This window comes from Netta rufina (assembly GCF_964035555.1).
Source record: "Netta rufina genome assembly, chromosome: 6".
In the NCBI taxonomy this organism is placed as follows: domain Eukaryota; kingdom Metazoa; phylum Chordata; class Aves; order Anseriformes; family Anatidae; genus Netta; species Netta rufina.
Genome location: NC_140129.1, coordinates 20,516,807 through 20,541,855, shown reverse-complemented (window position 1 = coordinate 20,541,855; position 25,049 = coordinate 20,516,807). Strand labels below are relative to the sequence as shown.

Below are 25,049 nucleotides of genomic sequence, written 5' to 3'. Positions count from 1 at the left end.
ACATTTGTCTTTCGAAGAGAAGTAAACCTGGGGATTTGCATTGTGTTTAACAAACTAAAGAACTAATTCTGTGATGCTGTAATTACTGCAATTGTTAATATATGTCTATTATAATATATAAAGCAAATCTTGCAGTGCTTTTAATTCAGCATTTGAATTCTTGTTATTGAAGAGATTTATTAAGAGATGTAATTATTCTTTAGTTTATTCAGTTGTATGTCTAATGTCTTTTGCTTCCTACTCTATGTCTACCCCTCGACTTACATAGTACAGGAAGAGCCACTGTGTACAGAAAGTGGCTCAGGATAATATTAGAAATAGCAAGAATTCCTTGGTGTACTGCCTTTAAGTCTGTAAAAGACCCTCTGTACAAGAAACACCATCTCAGAAGAAGCCTCAGGAGGTCAGTGCTGCTTCGGAAGAGCTAAAACCCAGTGGTTGCCCACAGAGAATGCCATTTGAGAGACCAGCACAGACTCCTGCAGGACAAGAGGTGAGTGGAAGGAATCTGAATGTATAAAGGTGTTAAGTGGGCAAATTTCAGTGTGACGCAGCTCATCACACTGTGATGGACAGAGCCTGGGAGCTTGCACAGAGGAATTTCCACTCCACACCAGTAGTCCAGGCTCTGATAGCATGGATGGAGCATGGATGGAGGATTGCTGTTTCCCTAATTTATCCTGTTTTTTTGCTTGTTTTTTTTTTTTTGTTGTTTTTGTTTTTGTTGTTGTTGTTGTTGTTGTTGTTTTGTTTTTGTTCCTCTTTGTGCCCTGTTCTGTATGATGCTATTCCTGGCCCTTTGACTTATTTCACGCTGCCTACCTTTGTCAGTAGGTTGCCTTCTTAAGTGGATTTCATAGAACAGGATTCTAATTTGTGCTCAGGTTTAGAGGAATCCAGGATGGTTGTAATGTGATTTCCACTGAGTTCCCATGTTTGTTTTACTGGGGAGTTTGAAAATGTAAACACACTCAATATTAAAAAGTTTAAGAGATATCAGAGGTATATTGGTATGAGTAACATGTGTGAAGCTAGAATGCATGTTGGGCTAACTGTGGTGTCCAGAATTCTTGCTGCTGATTTCTCTTCCCTCTGCACTGTAAAATGCAGAGATCACAGCTTTGTGAAAACCCAATACTAAGCAGCTGTCCATTAATTTTGGTAATCCAAAACCTATCTGTGCAAGGCAAATGTAGGTTAATTTGCTTTATGCAAATAAGATTATTTTACTTTTACATTTATTTTTCATTAACACCTATAACCTGCCCTGTGAAGCTTAGCTATGCAAGTGTTAGAGGGGCAGGGGTTGAGCACTTTGCAGATAGCTGGATTTCCCCAGACTGCTGCTGCTGGTGCATCAGGGAAGCCATGGGGTTTGCTTTGCTTTGCACAGAGGAAGCAAGTGAGGCTGGCTGTAGGAAGCAGCCCATGCTTTTGGACTCCTAGTTCAGTCCTAAAATAAAAATGTGATGGAATCAAGAGTGAAATTTAAAAAAAAAAAAAAAAAGAAAAAAAAAAAAGAAAAGTTCTGAAAAAAGTGTTTTAGAACTAGTAGATGAGAAGCACTGAAAGATTACCCTGGAGGTAAACTAGCCCTACTTTCATGAAATTCAGTTAATGCACAGTATGAGGGGCTATGGATTGCCACATAAAACAGCCTGCAGAGAGCCCTAAGGTTAGGTGTGTTGGCAAAATAAACATATTAAGGTAATACTAAGGTAAACTATTAAGGTAAACATATTAAGGTGTTCTGGGGAAGAGTAACCCTACCGACAGAGAGAGTGGGAGAAAGAAATTGAAAAGCAATAGTGATAAGAAAGATTTTGGAATATTAAAAACAGCAAATTGGGTTTGAGCTTGCAGTGTTGGATGTTGGGGAAAAAAACTTCCAGTGCAATTGTGAGGCAATCTGAACCTGTATCATAGAGCCAGGAGATGACGCTGTCCTCTGTACAGCTTGAGTTGGTGGTATTCTCAGTAGCCTTCTTGATTCAGGGTTATCAGAACAGCCATCAGGGGACTGATTAATGTATTTTTTAAAAGGTAAAGCTTCAAACACACTGTTTCTTATCAACAAAATCAAGAAACAGAGGCTTCTCTGTACTGTTTCAGTGGAGATGGGGAAACAGTGTGGAAATGTCATCAGGCAAATACTGTACAGGAAACTGTTAGACCAGAACTTGCTACATCATTCACATAACCAAGCCACAACTATGGAGCAAGAGGCAACAGTTTTTAGAGTGCCATTTAGAATGGATGTATGTATATTGACTGCACTGATGAATATTCAAATCTTCACTGCTGTATATGTAAAAGGGCTTTGGTTTTAGTAATTCTGCCAGAGGATGGTCAGTGACAAATCAGTGTGCTGCTTGTTTACATCTCTTGCGATTTCCAAATCCTAATTTCCAAATTTGAAGCCCAAGACAAGTCTCAGTAATGGATATGCAGTTTGCAAAAACCCAGGAGTGGGAACTAACAGTCACACTTCAGGGGTGCATCGGGCCTGAAAGTAAGAAGTGTCTGTACTCAAATGGGTGTTGCAGGTGGTGTCATTAGTGAGTCCTTGTGAGGGAGCCCTGACTCAGTGCCCAGCCTTAATGGTACAGCTACCCAAGAGTGAGCTATTTAAATTTCCCAGCATTTGCAAGGGGGAATTAGCTCGTGTGTCCTGGGGAACTTTCAGGAAATTATACTCATTCAGAGAGTCTCCTGCATCCCTGAAATAGGATTAGTCTTCAGTCCAGGTCTTGAATGGTGGTCCTCACTGTTACACTTCACACAGTGGAGGATGAAGTCAGTTCTCCATAAATATATCCTAGGTAAGCAGTAGATTTTGGAATATTCGATGATTGATCTTCTAGTATATTCAGTTTCCTTTTGGTGAAGTACATTAGCACTCTATAGGTTTCTTCTTATTGAAGTCAGTGGGCCAGATTCTTCCACCTGTTAAACCTTCTTCTGCAGCTGTACTGCCATGTGAATGAACACTGTTCTTCGTGTTGTTAATTCTGTCCAGGTACCATTTACGATTATTCCCGACTGATGATCCATTTCATGGAGATCAGTGACTGATATTTTTAGTCCAGAAATAGATCCCTTGTAGAGCCACAGCACAGCACTGCTGCACATCTCATTTACTTAAGTGTAGCAGAATCACTTTTTGTCCAAAAATGAAAGAAAACAGATGTGCCAAACTAATCTTTTGGTATTGGTAGCTAATTATTCTGCACTCATGTCCTAGCAAAATGATTGTCTAAACATGGAGCAAATGATTGTGAAGAATTCTTGTCTTTCAGTAAAGGCAAATATGCTCAATAGCAGCTCCTAACAGAGGCTTACTTCTAGAACCAATACATATACATGTCTGTTTTTTTAAAAACAGTTTCAAAATAGACTAATTTCAGGCCAATATAAAACTTGATTTGACAAATTCGGTTCAAGTTCTGCCTATGGTCTGCCCTAGTCATCTTTTTGGATTTATTTAAAAAAAAAAAAAAAAAAGACAAACTGACAGAGCAGATTTTTCTTTAAATGATGTAACTATTTGTTCTGCTAGGACTTAGTGCGCTTGCCAGGCAATTCATCCAGTGTGTTTATAGGCTGCCAGACTCAAAAAGGAGGAAAGGATAGTGCTGATTCTGAGAATGATTTTCTTGGGAATGAGATCAGTACTTTCATTTCATGATCTCTTCACAGACTCCTTAGGGGTGTACCTAAGCTGGACTTTAACACTCTTAACACATTGGCTCTCCCCATGAACAGTGATGAAATATCAGAAGAGTGTCTCTTAAACCCAGTAAGTAAGGTGTCCAGGAAGAACAGATGCTCTTCTTGCTGAAATTCCCAGCACACTTGTCTGTAACCACTGAGATTGCTGACTGTTAAGCTTTTATAGTAATGTGTGTGCTACTCCTGCAACTAGTCCAAGTATCCAGCACAAAACTGAACCGGGAATTTGGCCTTGGGTATCTAAGCAAGTGTCCACACATCTGTCATAAGGAATAAAACAGAGAAATTGCAGAGAAGTTTGCTACAGCTATGAGAAGAGCTGGCAGGAAATGCTGCTGCAGTGCAGAGGACAGGCAGCCTCGTTTGAGTGGGACATACACACTGGCCATAAATACACTTATAAATTGATTAGGGCTAGTTATCTAATGGATTTAAAGTCTCACCAGAAATACTAATGCTCTGAAAAAAAACTGCATAACAACCAATATGAACCTGGCTGGAAAACCAGAGCTTACACTGTGCCAATGCTCTGCTGAGAGACAGAGAAATATATGCAGCTTATTTTGACTCTTTCCAAAATAGGACAGAGTAAGGCTTCCATACAATTGCATGACAACAGCATTTCATGCCATATTTAGGCAACTTCTTGCAATCTCCCCACTTAAAAATCCTAAAATTCAGAGGTGGAATGTGATCCTTCTTTAATTAAATTGCATCAGTACCCTCCTGTGTCTACTTATCTAGCAACTTTCTGTCCCATTTCTGGGCTCATTTTTTTTCAAGTAGTTCAAGCATCCAGCATAAACTGAGCTGTTTGGCATATGAGAATTCTTATATAAGACCTCAGCTGTGAGATCTGACATGTATCCACCATGGAACTTAGAACAATGCTATCTGGAAGAAGAAAAATGTGTTGCTAACTGTGACGTTATCAGCTGCCATATGGATAGAATGAGTGCTGAATCAAAACAAGATTAGATGCACATTTCTAATGCTTGATATTACAGCCAAATGTAACTTGAGCTCAGACTCTCAAAACTCTATTGCATGACATCCATCTCCATTATAAATGGGGTGATGTAGTAACTCCCCAAAAGTCTGGGCCAGTGCTCAAACTTTAACATATTCATTCAAGTCCCAGTGAACAGGCTGATAGATTAGTTTTCTTCTCTTACCTTAGTAAAGTATACTAAGTGCTAGCAATTTAACAAAATGATTGGGCAACCACATCCATTCCTAAGTAACTGCATGCCATTTCTTAATATTAGAGCTGATCATTCAACATCTTTATACAGCTTTGGATTCACTTAAGTCTTCTGTGTGTATAATGACAGTAGTTGCATCTTACAATTCTTTCATATTTTATTCGGTGTATTGGATGTGCCAAAGTGTACCTTCCTACACATCCTTTATAGGAAATACTAAGGTTGTTACAAGTGGAAGTCACAGAGGTGTCCGGCATGTTTACAGCCAAACTCAAAGTCATGCAAAATCCATCTCATTCTTGGTTTTCTTTTGAACTTGAACACAGTTCAGAATCCCAGAAATACTTTTGGCAGTGTCCCTACATTCTCAATACATGGGAACATACCACAGTTGCTTTTCTACTACAGGAAAGCATGCCTTTGTACCTTGGGAATAATTTTGTCCTTACTTCTTTCCAAATCAGTGTTAAATTTAGTCAAATACAGTTAAAAGGACTGATGTTTTGCAGGCTCCCCTCTGTGCTAACCCACTCTGCTGGTTTGAATAGGCTCCTCATACTTCTCCCGGGATGTAAAGACTTTCCGTGTTGATGAGTCTCTGCTTAATGCCATTACTGTAGTAAGTAACAAAAATACTTCATTTGAAAGTCCTCTCTTAGTAAGGGCAGAATTACTTGTGCTTGCAGATGCACAAGAGCAATGGCACAAGAACTTGTTCTGTTCTTAGAAAAAATATTACCCTGTGGTGGATGCCAACAGTAAAGTGTCATGGATTGTGTACTGTATATTTTCTGATCAGAGGAATAAGATCAGCACTGTGTGTGACCAGGACTTTTGGAATATTTTCAGAAAGCATGGGTATGTTCATTTAATTAGGATTCCTTTGCTCCATCCTGTGCTATATTCGCTCCCCTTTCTTCTTTCGTTATCCTGTTCTCTTTCTTTATATTCTGGATTTCCTGTTCTGTACCAGCCATTACAGACAAGAAATGATAGTGGAGGGAAACTTCAGCAAGACCAGCTAAGGCAAGTAAACCAACTTTCTCATGTAAATTGCATAAACATTAACTGCAATTTTGGTATTCTTGATTCACTGCAATGCCGTCAGCAGAGCACTTAGTAAAGGTGGTGTCTACTGTAACAGTCCCAAGCAGACTGTCAGAATCATGGGCTACCTTTAGAAAAGGCTGGAGCCTAAAATGCCGGATAATCGCTGCAGAGTTGCACATGACAGCATGGAGGACTGCATGTCAGAAGAGGTTTTCCTCTTTCCATGATTTTATCAGATGGCTTCTCTGCCTTTGCACAAAGTATAGGATAATACAGACCAGTAAGTCATGCTGATAACTGGTGGCTAATGTTAAAAGAATGCAATTATCAATTTGCTGCATTGTCTTTCCATTAATGGGGCTGTGTCAGACATAGAGTTAGACAACTAAGTATCCTTCTTGTTAGCTTCATTTGTAAGATTAGTTGCCTGTTTTTATTTTTAACCTAAATAAGCATTTACTTGAATTGTGCTTTAACTTAGCTAGTACACCTCCCACAAGGTTGCCCCTGTATCACTTCTACATTCTCCTTGCTTAGCCAGAAAGTTGATGTGTGCAGACTGGTCTCAAATGCCTGGAATCCTTTATGATAATTGTCATTGATGTAAAGTAAACGTAACATGCTTCTAATCAAAACAGTAGCAACAGATGGTTGATATTCGTTCAACAGACCTGTTTCTGTGCCAAGCCAGTTATTCCAGATGAAGCTCTGGTGCAGAAGATACAAGATATTGAAAAACTGAGCCCATGATCCTGTACTCAGTGCAAAAGAATTCATTGAGTCAAGCCAAAAAGCATGTTTCCGTGTAGTCAAAAAAACAACAGGTGAGTCAATAGCAATTAGCATTGTTCAACATGCTGTGACTGAAAAGGAGGGAAATTGGATTAAAACTAATTGTATCTTCTTTCAATTTCTCATTTCAGTGCATATGCACTTTAAAATATACATAAGATCATATAAAATACAGTATGCACTTGTATGATTAAACACTGTTTGTAGCAAACTTTTGAATCCAAACTTCTTAATCCAAATTTGAAAACGAGATAGTGTTGCAGCTATTGCTGTTTCAACGGTGTATTAGAAATCAGCAAGCAGGTAAAGGAGAGAACCACAAATCAATGCTCTGCACTGAGGGAGGGTAAACAGTGCAACCATTATCATACTGTTTTAGCAGTAGCAGCCAAACAGATGATAAACTAGCATAATTGAGGACTGGTGCGGGCCCCCATCTACTAGGTAGATTATAAAGTGCTGAGATATTGCAGTGAAAAGAATGGCACCATTTAAGGAAGAAAAAAAAAAAAAACAGATCTGTAGGAAATCAGGCCTCATTAGCTCTGCTTCTCCTGGAACAACTTGTTTATAAGCTCAGGATTCTAAAATGCTTTCTGTGTATAATTGTTAGACTGATTAGGGGTAACAAGAAGAATGAAGTCTCACTGTCTGGCAATCAAAGCTGTTCCCCCCACCTTTCAGGTATACAATCCTATTTCAGCAGTAAAGCTTAATGTAATTGGGTTGCAACTATTTCTTTTAAAAACGTAATGATATTACTATAATTACTTAGTATAGTTTATTCACACAGTTAAAAAACATACTGTAATCTGCCTGTGGGATTAGATGATTTATGTATGTATGTGTTTGTTATATCTAGTTCAGCAGGGATTTACAAAGGTTATAAATCACTCACAAATGATTGCATAGTGATTTTACAGTATTATGACAGGACTCATTTAGACAATTCCAGGGTACTCAATAAATGCACAAAGTTTACAGAGGCATTAAAGATAGCAAGTAATATAAAACAATTGAAATATGACAGAAACTCAGCATAACTTCTGTGTCTTTCTTAATTTTCAGAAGTGTAGCCAATACTTGTTCTTTTGCTTTTTAAAATATCTAGCAACATGCAAGAGGGTTTATAAAAAATGTCGATATACTCAGCATAGCCACTTCCACTTTTACTTGAGTAGGTGTGTAATAAAACTGTTCTGTTAGCCAGAATGACCGTTATAGTAATTCAATTTCTTTTCAAATCTGACCTTCAACTAGCATACAAACAGTGATTGTGATTAAATGCACTCTGTACATTACTAATATTTAACATTATTTTGTCTTCACAGTGCATTTTCAATACCTAGTAAATTCGATGCCCTTTTTTTCCAGATTTTTGCATTACATTGGGAAATAAATGTGATGAGGAGCTGAGCATACACACTGGTGTCTACCAGCTGTTTTCTCTGTGGTCAGCAGTAGCTGCTGGCCAATGCATGGTAGCTAAGTACAGGTGAATGGTCTGAAAGGGAAAGCAACCTTCATGGCTGGGCAAATTGATTTATGAAAAAATAAAAGCCTTTTCTGACCCTCACTGAAATAATATTTATGTCTGCCTTGAGATAAACCCAATCCTGCTAAATAGATAGAGCACTAGCACCAGCTGGAGGGAGATTTTTAACTGCGTGTCATAATCCCTAAACTGCATTTGCTTTTAAGCTCAAGAGCTTGTCCCACAACCTCTTTGGGATGTTTCAGTTTGAGTGCTGTTCAGTACTTGGGGGTCCCAACAACTGCATCTGTTGAGTTAGTATTATTCGAGTTCTCTCTATTATTGGAATGAGCTGTCTTGTGCAACTTCCTTACAAACAAAATTCCAAATTGCCAGATTCCCATGCGTGAAGTTTTGTGCACACTAAGTGCAATCAGTAAAAGCACAAATGTTTTAAAATTTAAAGACAAAATTTCAAATATAAAGGCTGTTTCAGGGATTTCACAAGCTAGTTTTTACTTCATATATTGTAATAAGTGAAACAATTCTATTGTATACACTTCTAGTTTTAATCTGCTTTTGGAATGCCTAGCTTTTTTCTAGAGGAAGTAAGATCCGCATCTGATTTTCCTTGGTTCATTATTCAAACTCCAGAAGAGGTTGTAAAGGCTTAAATTACACGATAAACATTTTAAACGTTGAGGCTTGCTTTAGGAGTATGTGCAGAATATTTATAACCAGGCACATCATCTTTTTGAGCAAGTAATTTCTTAATCATGTAAATTCCAATGCCGTGGTTGTCACATATTTTATGTTCTGTACACAGCAATCTTCGCAAAGTAACTTTGCTGGAAGCAATAAACCAGCTACTCATGCCCGGGATGAATGTGAAAAGAAATGATGGCAGATGAAAAGAAGATACAGGCAGTAAGTCTATTCTACTTATTACTCAGAGCATGTTTCAGTAATTTTTCTACCCTCTGAAGATGACAGTCAAATGAGATATGCTAGAGTGCATCTAAGCAATATGTACAGCCCTAATGCATAAAAGTTCCCTTTGAAAACATTGAAGTGAGGTGGCTGCATCCTGCTGGATGTTTTGCTTCCATACAGCAGCTGTTAGATAACTGGTAGCACTGTTTTGCTTCTTACAAGCTAGGTGATTTAAAATACAGTTCTCATGAGAGTGGGCAATGTTCTTAAGTGTTAAAAAGAGTAAGCAGCACCAGACTTAGGTGGTCAAGTGTAAGATGAGGAAGACATAGAAATAGGGTTCGGTTGTGTGGCTTTTCCCCTACCCCCAGCATAAGATTATACATGTGAAGCATGAACAATGAGGGCTGCTCTAATTCCATTAGTAAATAGAAGACCGACAATTTTTAATATGTAATATAATGGGTAAAACCTATTTTGTATCATATACTAAAGACCATAAATATAAAACCAGGCTTCAAAAAGGATAAATAAATGCAGCAGAAGCATAAGGAAAAAAAAAAAGTTAGCTACCAAGTATTTTCCTACCACCTGTAGAAAGTAAGAGGGTAATCTGGCTCTCATGTTTCAGAAAAAGATGTATTTTTCAAAAATAGTTATGGCTAGTACAAAGGTTTGGTTTGTGTTGGTTTGGTTTGTTGTTTTTTGTTGTTTGTTTGTTTTTTGTTTTGTTTTGTTTTTTGTTTTTTTTTTTAACATTGTGCAACAACCCCACTCACCTCCCACATCCCTGCTCCTTGGGCTTCCACTTTTGGGCTGACTGTCTAACAATATGAACAGAAATACTATGCTAACCATGTTTGAGAACTCATGAAACAAAGGCCTTAAATCAAAATTTAGCTACTTGCTACTGGATTTACATTTACATGTCTGGAGCCACTCAGGTAAGCAGTTGATTATAATGTCGTTCCAAGAATGATCAAAAATGCCTCTAGATGATAGTGGACTAAAACATGGTTTTCATTATTTTTCTTTATTTAAAGATTAGAGTAAGACATGAATAAATAGATACTTACACAATACACAAAGGAAAAATAAGAAGCGCTCTATAGCTAGGAACAGATTCATAAGCTAAGTTTAGGCGGACTGTTTATAAGATAAAGCAGTGAAAGCCTTTCTGATATTGGCAACAAATGCAGAAAAGTTGTTAGTTTCTCTCACTTTCTGCTGGAACTCTGCTATACAATCCAGAGGAGGAGTACAGGAAGTCACTAAAAATGACAAAAATTTAAAAAAATTAGACTTACAAAAAATTCACTATTAGTGTTTTTTTCTGGGCCTATGAAATATAATGTCGTCTGCTATATTTGTATGTTTTAGTTTGTCATTATTTTTGAGTAATCTATTAAATTATTTTCCTTCAGTGAAGACAAAGCCTCAAAAGAGCATACAATTCTTTTTGATTTTCAGTCCTCCCACTCAGTGTTGTGCTCCTGCTTCAGTTGTTAGAGCAGTTCTCAGCCTAACTCAAAAACTGAGACACATTCCTAAACATTTTTGTTGCTCTGCAGGTGTGAAGACTGAAAATTGATGTAGCCCAGCATGTGATAAACTTTTTATTTCAGCCCCATTTAGACTTGAATTAGTAAAAAGTGCAGTCTGCTGTGTCCATACCTAGAGGCATAGCAGAGTCTGGAGTATTCTTCTAGAAGCAACTCAGCACAGTATTCAAGTTACTGCTGCTGGTCTTTGCTATCTTGAGTTAAGATCTGGAAGGCTGTATCTCTGCAAAGAGGAATTCTGCATTTCTAGTTTCAATCCTTCTCCTATATCACACAATAGTAGGGAATCAATAGCGGGGAACAAATTTTTTTCTCTCCAATTGGCTTCTCGAGCAGATTGAAATACACCTGTCAGCATAGACAGGTGTATTCTTGCGTAAGAGTAAGAGGCAACAAGTATCTGTCCCTGTATCTCTCTACTTTGTACCAAGCAAAGCAGCAAACAGCAATTCCATAAACAGAGGAGTGTATGTTTTCATATAAACAAGAGAAACTATATTAAGGTATATTAATGCTGCAAAGTTTTCCATGCATAAATTAGAAGACAAAGATGACAACTTTTTTTTTTCCAAATATAGAGATCAGATTCTGTCCTCTTATTTACAAATTTAAAGTCCACGTACCTTCATAATCTCCTTGGTCATTTATGGAAAGGGTAAACACATACGGCTTGTCAGGATCTTTGTGGTCAATATGTCGGAATATAAACTGTAACTGTTCATCTAAAGCAAATACAAACAGAATTCATTAACGCTTCACTTAATAGTCACAGTGATGAATAAAAATCACAATATTACATTGTTTTAATTAATGCTTACAATACTTGCAAATTCAGTAAACTTGTAAAGAAAACAAGACAAATATGTTTTAATATACCATCTTCTGCCATTTGAGGAACAACGGTAATATCTGAGCTAAGGAGTGGGAATAACTTACTTGGAGTTGGCAAAGTTACCAACCATTATCTTCCTCAGATTTGCAAAGACATCTGAACTGCTCTTCAGTAACAAAAGCAGCTGTGAGCAAGAGCCACAGTCCAAGGCCAAGACTATGGCTGCTAATCAACCAGCACTCATGGTCAGCGAGTGTGTAATTGAGAGGAAGATGACTCAATGTAATACACTAGTCTACTGCTGAGTAGATGTACCTCCAAGGCAATTCTTCAGTTGCATGAGCTGCTACATCCTTTGCTACATAATTCAGCATAAACCACATTGTATCACTGCATATGGAACTAAAGAAACTGCAGGAACATACCATGAATTCTACGTATTTCCAATCCAAGCCGCTCTTCAAACAACTCTTTAGACTTGCAAAGTCGTTCCACTCTCTCCTTAGCGGCCTTGTTTTTAGATGATACCACTAGGATTTTAAAAGCCACAAGAAGTACCAAGTAAAAATCAGTAAAGCACAAGAAAAAAAATAAACAGTAGTAAAGCCCATCAAGAGCAAGCGATAAAAACACTTCCTCCTCTAATTAAAAACTCTCACCTTCCTTTTTCTTCATCAACTCTTCTTTAAGTTCTTGGATACTGTCAGTCAACTCCTTCTTTTGCTCTTCTTCATGGTTTAGGTTAGATTTTATTTCTGTCAACTGCTCTTGATTTTCTGATATGTGTTTATTCTGCTGAAGAATCTCTGAAAGGAAGCAAGAAAATATGAACATTTACAGCTGATGAATTAGGCTCCCACTAGTTAGCACTCATCTATACAGTTTGAGGTGACTGAATAAGATCTAATGAAGTGCATACTGTAAGCATCAAGTATCAGGATGAAGTAAAAGTTACTCAGAAGTAAAGCTATGAAGTCAGCAGCTCCTCTGATACTGTCTGTATCACATGCAGTCTGTTTCTGCTGCCAGACACAACTCGTATCTTCAAAGCACAAGGATGGTTGATCTTGTTCAGAGACAATTTGACAAAAAGTACAGAATGGTAATGCTGACTGATATTCCATGTGGCAACTATATTTACTTGAGATTCTGAAGTTCAGTTACGGAATTCAGAGCAGTTAATCCTGGACTGATAAGCTGACCGTATTCTGTTTTTTTCATGCAGGAGATGTAACTAACCTCACAACATTTAACTAACAGTTTGCAATATTTTACTAAGTAACAATTTTTCTATTGCAGTCAGCAAGTTCTGGTACTTTGTTGTTTTAAGTGTAATCACTTATTCATTCTTCAGCACCAAGAATGCTACAGAGAAAACTTTTAACAAATCTTTATCCTTTTGTATCATCAGTGAAATTCTCCAGCAAGTTGCTTTTGACTTGCAGTTTGCATCCTGTAACTGCATGTTTGGTTTGTGTTTTATCTTCGTTCTGACTTCACAGGTTACCTTTTAAAAGGGAAGTTAAACGTTATTTAGCTGCGTTGTTAATTTTAGAAGTACTACATAGTAAGTAAAGCACCGTACCGATTCTATACTCCTGAATTTTATCAATCATCAGGTCCCCTTCTTTCAGCTTCTTGGCCCATTTCTCTGTAAGGAGAAGAGACTTGTTACCCGAAGAAGCCTAGGGATGGCTTAGAGAAAGCGGGGGTGCAAGGACCGCGCCGCCTCCTCACCCGAGAGCACCTTCAGGGACTCCTTGCACGAGTCCCTCAGCGCTAGGGTCTGCTGCAGCTGCTCCGTGCCGTAAACGCCCTTCAGCTCGGCCCAGAACTCCTTCATTTCCCTCTCAACGAGCGTTATTTCGTCCTCTGCCTTTACGGTGGCCATGGTCACGGGGCAGCGGCTGCAGACCACAGCCGGGCTCCTCCGCCGGGCCGCAGCCGCCTTCAAACCGCCGCCGCCTTCCCGCCCGCCCAACGGCCGCTCTCCCACTGGCCGCCGCTCTCGCCCACCTTACAACAAGCCCGCCGCTGATTGGCTCAAGCTGCAGTCGCCCGTTGGGAGCCGCCGGGGCGGTAACGGCTGTGAGGGGCTGTGAGGGGCCGGTCCCGCCCCGCCCCGCCCCGCCCCGCCCCGCCACACGGAGGCCGCCCGGGCGGAGCCGCCCTGTCAGGGCAGGCAGAGGGGGCGGTGAGGTGGTGGGGGGGGCGCCGAGGCGGTGGAGCTGCCGTCCCTGTCCCGCAGCCTGTCCCCGGGGCGGCCCAGCGGTGAGGCGCGGGCTGGGGCTCTCCCGGGCGGCCTGCAGCTGCCCGAGCCGCCTCAGGAGCGCGGCGCAGCAGCACTGCCCGGCCCCCCCCGCACCCTGGGACAGCGCAGGGCTGGGGCAGGCACCAGCTGTGACCCCAGGTGGCAGCCCTCAGCTCGTCAGGGAGGCTGCTCAGCGTCTGTGCTCACAGCTAGCGAATTGCTGGCTTCAGCTTGCTCAGGTGTTACTCAGGTGATCTCAGAATAGCATAGACTTAATACAGCTTTGAGGATCGCTCTGAAACCATTCATTATTCTAGTAATTTCCTTGTAACTACTACTAACGAGGACTGATTAGATGAAGGCGGCTGACCAAGAGAAAGCAGCTGGTTCACATTAGCACTAGCTTAAAGCTCCCCGGGTCAGCCTAGCCGCAGAGCAGTCTGACCTCCGCTAGGGCAGTATGGGGCTGGTGAGCACTGCCGGAAGGCCTGAAATGTGGAAAGAAAGTAAGAGCTTCCTAAATACCTCTCTTTTTAAATATATAATTAAGTCACATCTTCTCAGGGGTTCTATTTGGAAAATGTTCATTCCTAAGAAAATAGTTGTCTGTTGTTGTATACGGTGTTTACTTGTGAACTGACTAAATTGCTAGTTAGTCCTTGTAGCTGGTCCAGTGCCAATGAAAACACTGATGTGGAAATCAATGTTATTGTTCAATTAACTAAACATAATGCAGCAGAAAGCTAGACCCAGTACATAGGACGCCATTAACAGCATTTTAGAAAATGTTTACTTTGATGGTTTTTCCTTCCCTTGCAAACATTTGCTTAGCAACGTCTGACATGGGTTATGTAACACCTGCTCTGATGTGTAGGTGTAGAGGAGATACAAACATCTTGTCCTCCCTTCTGTGGTTAATCAGTGTGATTTTTGATTCTATGTTATTATTACCAAGAATACAGAGAGTCTCTGTTTTTACATGTCTTGGAAAATAAACTGAGAAGCTATCAATAAATTAAAAACTCTTTATGTGAACAGGTGTGATTTTAAAGGGTTATGCATTGCACAAGGAGCTCATTTGCTCATGTAGAGACCAAGCACTGGTCTTGGATTGTGTAAAGACCACAAACAAATCAAAAGCTTTGATTAAAAACTTAATGCATGCACTTCCTGACTATTTTATACAGATCACTGGTGTTTCTTACATTTCTGCTTGCTTAAAAACGGCAAATAGTTTTATTTCTTATATATCTCAAGTGACTTAGAAAGACTACAGGTATTACAGATGCATTTTGCAGTGCTCTGTGTAGAAAAGTAGGGAGTAAAAGCCTATTGAGGAAGCAGTTCTCAACTGTTGGAGTTGAAACAAGTTCTTAAATACAGTATTTCCATGCATGTTTCTCCATCTTTTCTTTGCTCGTCACTGAAGTTAAAAAGAGCTTTAGTATCAGAATTTTATAGATTGCCAAATATCACATGCAGGACAGCGGATGACACGTCAGCTGTTGATTGCCTGCAGGATGAGGCAGGACCCAGAGCGGGGCAGGCAGATGAGAACATCGCTTGTACTGCCTCGCTCATACAAACCTTCTCATCTATTCCAAAAACTTCCTTCTTGCTTTTTTTGTCGATTGTGGGTTTATTTAGTTTTAAAATGTTTTTGTAAACATGACTGTATGTCCAAGAAGTACGTGCTGCTGAAACAGGCAGAAGAAATAGGAGAAAATTAAAGCTTATGTTTGCTGCTAGCTGTTAACAGCATAATTCTGTCTTGATTATGTCTAAGGTGCTTATCTGTCTAAGCAGTAGGATAATTAGCAGTGTATGAATCAGCAGCAAAATATTTGCAATGAAAATTAATATCAGGACGTTGGTATTAAAAGGTTACTTTACTGAGGTGTTGCCAAGACATGCCTTCCAAGATTACATCTACCACATTTTGGGGGCACCAAAGTGTGCCTGAATGGTTCAGTCTGAGAAGGAGGATTCAGCCTGAGCAGATGCAGCACTGTCCCAGTGCTAGCCAGGGGTGGACTTTTTAATATTCAGAAATAATGCAAACAAGTTACTGAAATGGTCCTGCACGTCTTGTACGAGAGAGACTAGAAGGTGACCTCTTCTGTTGGTGGTCTCTTCAGAGGACATTGCATTGTACCTTGATGGAAACTTACTGCAAAATAATTTTTCCTAATAGAGCAATAATTATTTACCTTATTACAGTTGCTGTCTTAAATAAGTACTATAAATAAGACAGCTGTTACTCAGCCACTGACTTGATATTTACATGAATGCTTAGAGCTAATTATTTATAAACTAGACTGAAAAGTAGATGAAAGCTTCAGGTTCTCCACTTCTTTTACACACTAAACCCAGATATGTACAAAAGAGTGATTGTTGTTGTTGTTATAAATTCTACTGATCTTTAAAGGAGGAATGCTTTAAATTTGTAGCAAAGGGGCATTTCCTCTAGTACTAACATGCGAAAAGCTATGTGGGAAAGATGTTTCTGAAGAAATCACTTATTGGGAAAGTTAGGTCCTACCAGATCATTTGCGTGGCCCCATCCTGGGCACCCTGAAGAGTACTAAGCTGTAGGGCTTGGCAAGAGACAAACCTCCCCAAAGATCTGCAGCCAGAAAGCTAGGAAATATTTATGTTGAAATATACTGAAATTTAGTTTTTAAGAAGGTTTTCTATGAAATGAAGGGACACGTATTGAGGTGGATATTTGTTCAACGTACAGAAAAGTATTTTAGTAGTTATTTCAGAAACAGTCCGTGGAATTTTAAATCTTTTTTTTTAATTTTAAGGTCTTCTTCATGGCTTGCTGCGAGTGATAGCAGTAAACAGTATAGGATTTACATCTGCTAAGATGTTTCTAAAAGCAGACTATTAATAGCTAGGTAAAGGTGATACTGTGTCAGAAGAGAGGTCTCCTAAGTCCATTCAATTATCACGCCTTATTTGTTGATTCTGCTTTGGGTTTCCGTGTGACTTCCCTGACTACACATCATCAAGCTGCGTTAAGCTGTTAAGTCTCTCCTCAGCAAAGGCGGTGAGGCAGCCCGCATCTCTGTCGGTGCGGCTTGTGCTGTTCAGCCTGGGCGCCACGCAGAAAGTGGCAGGGAAGTGCTTGGTGACTGTGTACAGCTGCTTGTTTTCTGCTTGTGGTTGTTTCAGAAGCACAGGATACCTTTAATGGAAGATAGGCCTGAATATTAGAGCCAGATACAGAACTCTGCTTGTTCCCTTGCATAGGACTGCCTGTCAGACAAGAGTATCGTCAGACTTTTGGCATCCATTTAATCTCTGGGAAAAGTGTTTCTTCTGTAGCCACCTCCCAGGTGAACACGATCTTTTCCTATGCTGCAGTTATTAATATTAAAGTTGCTAGGTCTGATGCGCTAATACATTATTTGCTGTGTACTCTTAAAATCCCAGTGTCTGGAAGAATCTGCCCCTCCTCTTGGCCATTCATCCAGAAGAAGCCAAGGGCTTCCCATTGAAATACTACAGGAAATCACTGCCAGCCACCCATTTGGCAAAGGTCTCATTTCTGCTGGGCTGGGCACCAAGAAGGGGTCAGGCTTCAGCTCCTCCTGGCAGAGGTGTGCAGCACCCCCATGGTGTAAGCAATGTGCAAGGCTGGTGATGCTGCGTGAGATGATTCTGAGACAAAGCTTCATCTGCAGTGTGCCCTGATTAACGTGGCCTCTTGTACAAAGGAAATGGTTGCTTTTTTGTGCTTTGAGAAAACTGCTTTAAGAGTGGATCTAGTGTCCGACAGAATCATTAATGTATGGATGATGGCTGTATTTTCCTGGACTGAAAATGTGTTGTGCACAAACAGAATAGTTGCCAAATTCAGTTTCAAACTGAAATGAACAGCTTTAATGACAGTTCTGCAGAGACCAATCATTTGTGTATTCTTTCTATCCTTTATAGAGGCAACACTTAATGAAGTATACACACTACTAATGTCCATCCTGCAGAGAAATGAACTGTGAAAAAATTCAAGCAAACATGTTCCAACTGTTCACACAAAGGATTGCATAAGTCACGCATTGTGTTTCCACAAAACTTTCCTCACAATTTGCTGCTGACCAGCATGTACTTCACTTAGTTTCCTCCAATTAAAATTTGCAAACAGAAAAGCTTTCCAGTGCTAACAGACTCATGTGCTTTCCTGGAGATTTGGAGCCACGTGTTCCAGGAATGGCTGGGTACACCCCACCGATACGATATAAAGGCAACGTCAATCACCTTCTCTCACTTTTTAATAGTTCCCTTCCATGTTTCTCGTTCTCCCTAGAAACTTAAGATTAAAGGAACTTTGCTATATTTCAAGTACAGTCTAACCAATTAAGATGGATCTCCTTCATAGCAATGGCGTGCTTATCATTCAGCATTTACAGAGGGACTACAGGGCTTATCAGGATTTTCTTAATTTTATGTCACATGTTGGAGATCCTCGCAATATATTTTCAATTTATTTTCCTCTCTGGTTTCAACTCAACCACGTGGTTGGTACTAAAATGATATGGGTGGCTGTCATTGGTGACTGGTTCAACCTCATATTTAAATGGTAAGAAGTCATGTTTATTGTAAAATTTGCTATTTCTAATGATGGTTACTGCATGTTCCTCAAGTTTAGAAAACATTCTGCAAACGGTGTAGTGGTAGACTTTCCTTGTACTCCTAAACTAGGAATTCACACTGAAGTTATTTAAGGTGTGTTTGAAATTAAATTTTGATAAGACAAGAGGAACCTATAGCACTATTATGGAATAATTTTGGCAGCATAGTTCTTTGTATTCATTGTAAGTTTATTTATCATGCTTTGTGGAGGTGTTCTTATATAAAAATATTTTTATTGCATCTTTGCTTCATTTCACTTTTTTTTTTTTTTTTTTAATTATTATTAGGATTTTATTTGGTCATCGTCCATACTGGTGGGTGCACGAAACAGTGATTTATCCCAATCAGTCAAGTCCATGCCTTGAACAGTTTCCTATAACATGTGAAACTGGACCAGGTAAGAAATGTTGGAGATCACATTGATACATTTAACACAATGTTTTCTGGAGGGCGGAGAGGATGTGACTTATGATGATTTTGTATGATGTAGAAATTTTGAGGTGGCCTATGCATATGTAACTTGTATGTTGTATGCTACAGCCCTGAGGGGGTTCTGGTGTTTATAGAAACAAGATGTCAGAATAACATCGCAGGTTTCAGCATGAGTATTTGTTAAATTAGACTTGTGGCCACTCAAATTGATGGAGATGTATTTAACCACGAGTAGCTGAGGTATGCCATACATTGAGGAATATGACAGAAATACAGCAGTTTGACACATTCCCTGTAAGCATGTTCCTGCAGGAGAAATACACATTACTCAAATTTGTCATCCCATATTTTTTAATGCTTCTCTGACTCTCTGGGGAAAAATTTATGGGCAACTAAACCTGTACCAATATGACAATGTTGTAAATACATCAGTATTCAACTAATAACTTGATGCTCTGTTTTTTAATCATAATTAAAGTCTAAGTCATGGAAAAATAGTATGCTTTCTGGTCAAGATACCAGCTCACCCCAATATGGGTAAACTGTTACCTACTTGATTTCTGGCTAAAGTTCTGGACTCTGTATAGATGAGTTTTCTGAAAAATTAAGAAATTAAACTTTTGAGATGTAACTGACAACATCCTTTGAGGTTTTGTTAACCTTTTCCCCCTCCCCTAAATGATTAGCTGCCTGAGTAACTGACAGTGGGTATTTTCTTTATGCCAAAGTTATAGTTGTCATTTTTAACTTGAACTTTTCCTTTTTGTCTTTATTAGGAAGCCCATCTGGGCATGCCATGGGATCCTCCTGCGTCTGGTATGTAATGGTAACAGCAGCACTTAGCTACACAGTAAGGTGGAAGGACAAATCAGCAGTTACCCTTCACAGGTCAGCATCTCTCTGTTATTGTAATTCATTCTGATGTTTATTTGCATGTTATGTTTTTAACGGGCTCATTTTAACAACATATTCAGTCAGTTTTATCCAGTTTGTAAAAACAAGCAAACAAACAAAAAAAAAAAAAACAACTTTGTTATGGTTTACTTCAACTGAAGTCAAATAATATTAAGAAGATTTGTGCATTTCTATATGTTGGTGTTTATTAACTTAGGGTTATTGCATCACGGTATCTGTGATTCAGCTCCTATTAAGGACTGTCAGGTCTTTTGTGTCAGATGTAAAAACATTTAATATAATTCAAAATATTTTATCTTTTGGTTAGTACATAAATTTACTGCTTTGATCAGTCATTGATCCGTTTTAAAGGAAACACAAAATACTGGCAGAGTTCAGTGTACCATGTTATTCAGCTCTGCAGGGAAGCCTTTTAATTACTTTGGTTGTACTTTCCAAGCTTTATGAGATTGTTCCCATGTTATGTGGATTTTGTCATCAAAATAATGATCTTTTGTGTTTAAATATGCTGTCATGATGCTAAATATGTTCAAAGTGCTAATTTAACTTGCCACTGATGCCTTTCATCACTGGATGTAGCTGCAAGAACCACCTCTCTCACTAGTATTTTAGTACTGACTTTACTCTTTGATCCTATGATTCTAAACTTTTCCGCTTGTAAACCTCTGCTTGGGAAAAATATGAGCCCAATACAACCAGGCATGTTGTAAATTACTATGTGAAATATCTCAATTTTTAAGCATCTTCATTTTCCCTTTCAGACTGACATGGTCATTACTCTGGAGTATTTTTTGGATTATCCAGATCAGTGTGTGCATCTCAAGAGTATTCATAGCAACACATTTCCCTCATCAAGTTATTCTCGGAGTATTTGCCGGTAATGTTGCTAATTTTACTATTTTTTTCATTATATATGCAAAATCTAAACATCCTGAAATATGATATGTTAAAAAGATTTTCAGTAGTGCTACTCAACCTGCAGCTGCAGTGGTGCTCTGCACTCTGGAAGACCAAGGTTTGCTGACAGTCTGTCTTGTAATTGCCTTCCGTACTTGCAAGACAGTTTGTATCTGATGTCTGTGACTCACACAGGAGGCGAGACCTGCTCCAGATGACAGCCAACTCCAACTGCATTATTGCCACAGGCAATATGCTACACAGTGTTTACTGATACAGGCTAGCACTATAGTTTTTGTACTGGCTACATCTGATCTTCATCTGTGCTGCCTGGGTGGAAGGTAGCAGGGAGGAAATAGCTCCTATATGGCTCTACTTTCCTCTCAGGAGGAATTTATTTGTTGCTGTTCATTTCAAGTGGGGTCCGAGGCAAACCAGTATGTATGCAGTTGGGCCAGAGATCTGGGGCAGAACTGAGAAAAAGCTGTCAGCAGTACAAACTCCCCAGGGGAATTTAGGAAGATTAAGTATGTGGGGGTGATGTTTGTTGTTTTTATTTGTATGTTTCAGATTGGTATCTGGCATGTTCAAACGATGAACAGTATCTCTAGTATCTCTCAGATCTTGAGGAGGGTGACCATAGCATGGAGTAGGGGCTGTCTGCTCCCATTCTCTTTAACGTATGCAGAGAAGGCTGTGCAGCACTGTTAACAGCTTGCAGTCCAGCTGTCCCTTTTCACAACCAGGATAAAATGAATAAGAAAGAGTATAGTTGCATTCTGTGGCTTTTCCTTCAATGCTTAAAGCCTGTGTGGGAACTGGTATTGAAAGGTGCATTGCTGAGGCCAGCCTTTGAGCAGAGGACTCTTCTAGAAAAGGAATGTTCTAGTTTACATCCCATATTTGATAGGGTGTCATCTGGGAGATACAGTCAAGCCTAAGGCATGTCTCAGATACAGAACACGCACTGTTTGGCATTTTATGTTTTTTCTTTTTCAATTTATCAGGTACGAGTGGGAGACTTGTGTGTGTGTGTACCACAGGACTGGTTAATTCTGTGCGTGTATATATATATGCATGTATATTTGCATGTATGTATATTCTGTCTTCAAAAGTCAAATTCTACACAGGCAGTGTAAAAAGTGCTTCTTCAACATGTAAGCGTGTTGTTCACTGTAACACTGACTTTGTAATCCACAGGCATACTTGTGGCGGAAGCATTTGAGCATGCCCCTGCTATTCAGACAGCAAGCCTGAGAACGTACATCAAGACAAACCTGTTTCTTTTCATCTTTGCCCTTGGGTTTTACCTAGTCCTCAAGCTTCTTGATATTGACTTGTTATGGTCTGTTCCGAAGGCCAAGAAGTGGTGTGCCAATCCAGACTGGATAAACATCGACACTACTCCATTTGCTGGACTGGTGAGGAATTTAGGTGCACTCTTTGGCCTAGGTCTCGGTATTAATTCTGAAATGTTCATCGCAAGCTGCAAAGGTAAAAATAGCTGTAAGATAAGCTTCCGCATATTGTGTATAGCTGCTTCTTTAGCAACACTGCAGCTGTATAACGTTGTTAAGATACCTACTCATACTGAGTGTTTGTTTTACATTCTCTCTTTTTGTAAGAGTGCAGCTATGCCTCTGACTGTAGTTGCCTTGGTTCCATACTGTGTCCACTCATTAATGAGGACAACTGAAAAGAAACTTAATTAGATAAGTTTTCGAAATGGTTGGCAATGTAAGGATGGATATGAGCTGTTCAAGAACCCTCTGCAAAGACAGTTCTGCTAACTCATTTTATCCAAGGGAGATGCCACTGCATCTTTGATGTGTTCTTGGTAAGTAGCCAGTGTATCTAACATCTGCACATTCAGGAGTGACTTTGGCAGCTCAAAAACGTTAAGTAGCTGCTGACTTTATTCTTAGAAATATTGTAATGAAGGATACTGCAGTATGGTTTTCTAACAATACTCTGAGTCATGCTGAAGTTTTAAAGTATAATTGAATAGTTTTGTTTAGCTACTTGGTGGTCTTTTAGTTCTGTCCACAAACTAGATGGTGCTTCAGTTGTATATAGTGATATTCAATATTTTTGATTTTTTATAGAGATACTGTGTGCTAAACTGCTAGCTAAGGGTGTGACAGTATTATACCACCTACAACTGTACAGCTGGCCCTATGAACTGTGAAAAGGCCAACGTAATTATAAGAAAAGCTTTCTATAGGCTTAACTTATTGAGCTTCCTGAGCAAAACAGCTTCTGATTAAGCCTGATGAGGAAAAACATTTAAATTTGTCTCAATTAGACTCTGTAGAATATATCATTGCATTACTGTGGTTTTTTCATTTTTACTTTTTAAAAATGTCATATAAATCATGAATGCTAATTATTATACCTTTGATGTTAAAAATGCATGTGTATGATGTGGAAAGTATTTGAGTCCTCTACTATACAGAACAACAAATGAAGAAAGTTATCAATCGTGAAATTATCTTGGCATATTCCCTCAAGATTGTTGTTCATGCTTCTGTACTGCAAAGGTAAATTAGTCTAATTCTCTCGGTTTGAAAGTCACAAGCCTGAATCAGTTAGTGGTTATGTAAATCAAGAAAATGAAATTGCAGAGTAAATCATTGCAAATTTATATTCTTGTATGCTTAGTTTATTTAAGCACAGGAGTAACTAATATTTTAAATATGTTTGTTATATAAAACTAATGCTCTAAATATATACACGGTCAGATATTTTTCCCTTTTTATTCATTATTTAGCACCTATTGTTGCATATTCTCTTTCACTGCACAATCTCTAAGCACTACTTTCCTTATAGTACTGAGTATATGTGCAATGTAAGGTTATAACAATATGGGTAATTAGGGCTGTCTGTGTGTGATCTGGTAACAAGGCTTAGAAGATGTAAGCATGCTATTGCTTTTAGACTTCCAATTAGTGCTGGGATGACAGAAATGTGAAGAATCTCATTTAATTAGGAAAACAAGGTGAATAATTTTGGGTTGGCCCTTGGGAATGCATGTGATATAAATTACAGAGGCAAACAGAATCATTGAGGTTGGAAACGACCTGTAAGATCATCTAGTCCAATCTTTAACCTAACAGTGCCAACGTGAAACAGGCTCTAATGATTAAAGCAGACAGCCAACAACGCAGCTTCCTTACTCATTTTCAGTTAAGGATTAAATATGCTTCTTTAGAAAAAAATAGCACTTTGATGTTGATTATGTGATTTCACTAGGTTCTGATAAAGAAATGCTATAACTGAAATTGTGTGAAAGCTGAAATTGTTTTGTCTTTTGTTGCCTGGAATTAAGAGATAGATCCTAATGAAGTTTTCACCCTTCCAGCTTTATTTGAGTTTCAGCAGTTGGTACAGTAGTTGCACAGTTTTGTAAGAAACTCCATTATGGTGTGGTTTGTTACAAAGTGGGAAAACTGCCCCACCACCCCTTGTAAGTTGCAGAATGACTTTGACAGTAACAATCTATTGCTGCAAATTATGATTTAAATTTTAGTACTGTAATTTGGACTTTGTCTCCAAGTTCCCAGTTCCTAAAGGAAAGAGGCCCTTGTCCAGCAGACAATACCCAGTAACATATTCCAGAGAAATATGCAGTAGACCTTAAAACAAACTGTTCCAGATACAAGCTTCAGTCAAAGGTAATTCCTGATCTTTGTTATTCTTGAATGAACTGTTGTTGTATTTATCAACTCTGCCTAATATAAACAAGTAGCTAATTAAGGCTTTTTATTTTTTTTATATTTTTTATTTTTTTTTTACTTTTATTGATTATACTTACGGTATCTGAAAATACTTCCCGAAGGCATTGTCATGCCTTCTGAAAAACACAGAAAACACATTATCCATCACCATCTCAACAGAAGTGAGTTAAATAACTGTGCTGATTAACTGTAGAATTTTACATTGATTTAACTAAAGCATTTATTCATTTTTAAAATCTATTTGACACCTTTGAGTGGTGAGAGCAGGAGAACTGAGTCTTACCGCTTTCTGTTCCTCTTTGATTTTTCTTTCCTTAGTGTTGTGAAGCTGCTGCCTTCTTTGTGAGTACTTACTGGTTTTATTGGAAGGGTTACTGGTATGTCAAGCTGAGGGCTCCAGCATGTTAGCACTGCATGCAGTGGAAACCCAGCCTTCCCCAACAATACAGCTGAAATAGGCATGGCAGGGAAGGGTCAAGGTTTCGCACAAGTAGCTGTTGTAATCCTCTGCAGAGCCGAACATTAGGAGATATTTGAACCTTCATCATGCTTTGGATTGTTTTTTTATTCATACAGCTCACCTAGAGAGAAGTGGCAGT

The 25,049-nt window shown here is 39.0% G+C and overlaps 2 protein-coding genes across 2 annotated transcripts; one reads left to right on the top strand and one right to left on the bottom strand.

Annotated features, from left to right (window-relative positions):
- Window positions 1-10,323: 10,323 nt before the first annotated feature.
- On the bottom strand, window positions 10,324-13,471 carry SPC25 (SPC25 component of NDC80 kinetochore complex; the record flags this gene model as incomplete). The annotated part of the gene is made up of 6 exons (XM_084288982.1): window positions 10,324-10,457; window positions 11,372-11,470; window positions 12,006-12,110; window positions 12,240-12,386; window positions 13,166-13,231; window positions 13,318-13,471. 6 exons carry the CDS (start codon window positions 13,469-13,471, stop codon window positions 10,324-10,326), a joined length of 705 nt encoding a protein of 234 aa, XP_084145108.1.
- A 4,727-nt stretch (window positions 13,472-18,198) lies between these two features.
- Window positions 18,199-22,425, top strand: G6PC2 (glucose-6-phosphatase catalytic subunit 2; the record flags this gene model as incomplete). The annotated part of the gene is made up of 5 exons (XM_084289364.1): window positions 18,199-18,416; window positions 18,757-18,866; window positions 19,678-19,789; window positions 20,578-20,693; window positions 21,914-22,425. 5 exons carry the CDS (start codon window positions 18,199-18,201, stop codon window positions 22,423-22,425), a joined length of 1,068 nt encoding a protein of 355 aa, XP_084145490.1.
- Window positions 22,426-25,049: the final 2,624 nt, after the last annotated feature.